The 2,500-nt window shown below is 29.7% G+C and overlaps 1 protein-coding gene across 1 annotated transcript in view; it reads left to right on the top strand.

The window, feature by feature from the left end:
• LOC137659767 (zwei Ig domain protein zig-8-like) overlaps positions 1-2,500 on the top strand; it is a 21,023-nt gene that overhangs the window by 3,084 nt on the left and 15,439 nt on the right. The window contains exons 4-5 of the mRNA XM_068394572.1: positions 470-592; positions 2,429-2,500. The exon at positions 2,429-2,500 is cut by the window's right edge and continues 37 nt beyond it. Coding sequence (XP_068250673.1) covers positions 470-592; positions 2,429-2,500 — 195 coding nt within the window. The remainder of the gene's footprint in view (positions 1-469; positions 593-2,428) is intronic.

Raw genomic sequence — 2,500 nt, 5'->3', positions numbered from 1 at the left:
TGAAGGTCCATCTTTGTTTCCTCTCATGCTTCCCCTCTGATGATGTCCCATTAGGGAGGTGTTCAGAGGGAATATTTCCGAGTTGGTCTTTTGTTATAAAGTTTAGCCATGCTATGATAATGTGGTATTAATGGCGATTGGAAGACACCTTTATTGGCTCTAGGATAAAGGCATTAATGCAGGTTGGAAACGATCTTTTTGTACCTTGAGGATAAAAACGTAATTCATTATGGAAATGCAATAGCCTTGGATACCATTAGATTGTATGAGATGTAATAACCATTATGTATGGACTTACGTTGGTTGTTGATTTTAATCATCCACATTATTAATGCTGTTCTCTTTGCTACCAGTATTACCAAGATGTAGTTTATTATCATTCGAATCATATGATATTTTATTAGCAGAAAAAAAGACTCGATAAAACCAAGCAACTTACGTGTTAAAATCCCCTTTCCTTCCACTTCAGGTATCCTGGATCCGACGTAGAGATCACCACCTCATAACACTCGGCTATCAGACAAATACTAACGATGACAGATTTTACGTTTCAAATTCCCTGCCTCTCCAATTGCCGACGTTTGAAGGAAAGGTAAGGATCGAAGTAAGTAGACAAAATGGGTTTGTATATCACTCGTCCTGCGGGACTTTGTTTATGTTTGTTTGTCACACACACACACACACACACACACACACACACATATATATATATATATATATATATATATATATATATATATATATATATGTATATATATATATATATATATATATATATATATATATATATATATATATATATATGTGTGTGTGTGTGTGTGGGTGTATATATATATATATATATATATATATATATATATATATATATATACACACATATATATATGTATATATATTATATATATATATATATATATATATATATATATATATATATATATATATATATATATATATATATATATATATATATATATATATATATATATATATATATATGTATATATATACGTTTATATATATGTGTATATATATATATGTGTATATATATATATATATATATATATATATATATATATATGTGTATATATATACATATATATATATATATATATATATATATATATATATATATATATATATATATATATATATATATATATATATATATATATATTTCTTGAAAAACCACAATCAAACCCAACGATTCTTGAGCTTGGAAAACTAGACATGAAAACTTCGACTTAAAAGAACAGTATACAAAGAAAACCGGTTTGACTGTGGAGCATACCATTCCTGCTCTCGGAAATTACATCGAGAGTTTTTCTAAACGGAGAACGTTGGAGATTATATTCGAGGTGGAACTCTTCCACTGCCACTTGGGGAAAGACTGAAGACTCCTTTTGAAAGATCAGATGAAGACTACTCGAGGATTCTTCAAAGGAGAATTCTGAGCCTCAATGATCGGGAACGGATGGATGGAGAATTTCAGTGTATTCTTACATTTATCAGTTATCAGTATATAACAACAATAAGTGGGTGTATGCTTTTTATTATTGTGTTGACATGCCTCTGTATATGATTGAGTATGTGCTATAGGTAGGGAGATGAATAAAACATAGGTGGTTTGATTACCGTAATTCAGTTGTACTATCTTACAAAGTAAAGTTAATTACTAAGCATTCTTTCTTTGATTATAATTAAAGTTAACCTTTAATGTAACATCTAGTTATTATTATGTGACAGTGCATTACACATATTTTTCTTTTCCCTTTTTTACAATATTTGTTAGTTAGGTAGCGTAGTTATAGATATATTGTGTAATTTTGACCTGCAGCCTACACATCCAAACCACCTACGTACCCAGAAGCATGATTCCTAGTAAAAAAAAAAAAAAAAAAAAAAAAAAAAAAAAAAAAAAAAAAAAAGCTTCAATTGGTTGACTGTTGAAACTTAAACAGAAAGTATATGCAGTTCAAATGAATGTCTTTTAATAAGCAGTATACACATTAATAAGGACACTTATCGATAGGAAATATTGACTTGGATTTTACTTACATCTATTAGCAGATGTAGACACCAGCATATGTCATGGCAAACACTTGACTGATATGTTTAAGAAATAAAAAACTTGAAATTGTTTAATTGTAAAATATGAAGTAAATCAACTAATAGATTATAGAATGGTAATGTAATTAATATCTAAATGCAGGAGTTCTTGTTTTATTCATAGGCTGAGTTGAAGGTGGGTTATGAGTTGACTAACCATAATAATGTTATGCAAGCAAATTTCCAGCTTCCGAATTGTATGCTGGAAACACATCTGGCTAGTAAAGTGAGTGATATACCAGCATTGTTATTTATTCAAAAGTAGGCCTCAACCAAGTACTAGATGAGAAGTTAAACTCTGGTGCTCTTCTCTTTCCAGGAATGGAATCTACATATCAAGTACGCCCAAGTACGCGATTCCGGGACTTACGAATGCCAGCTGTCAGCTCAC

Source organism: Palaemon carinicauda, chromosome 20, assembly GCF_036898095.1.
Source record: "Palaemon carinicauda isolate YSFRI2023 chromosome 20, ASM3689809v2, whole genome shotgun sequence".
Lineage (NCBI taxonomy): Eukaryota > Metazoa > Arthropoda > Malacostraca > Decapoda > Palaemonidae > Palaemon > Palaemon carinicauda.
Note: the sequence above shows the minus strand (reverse complement) of the source record. Positions and strands in the feature narration are given on the sequence as shown.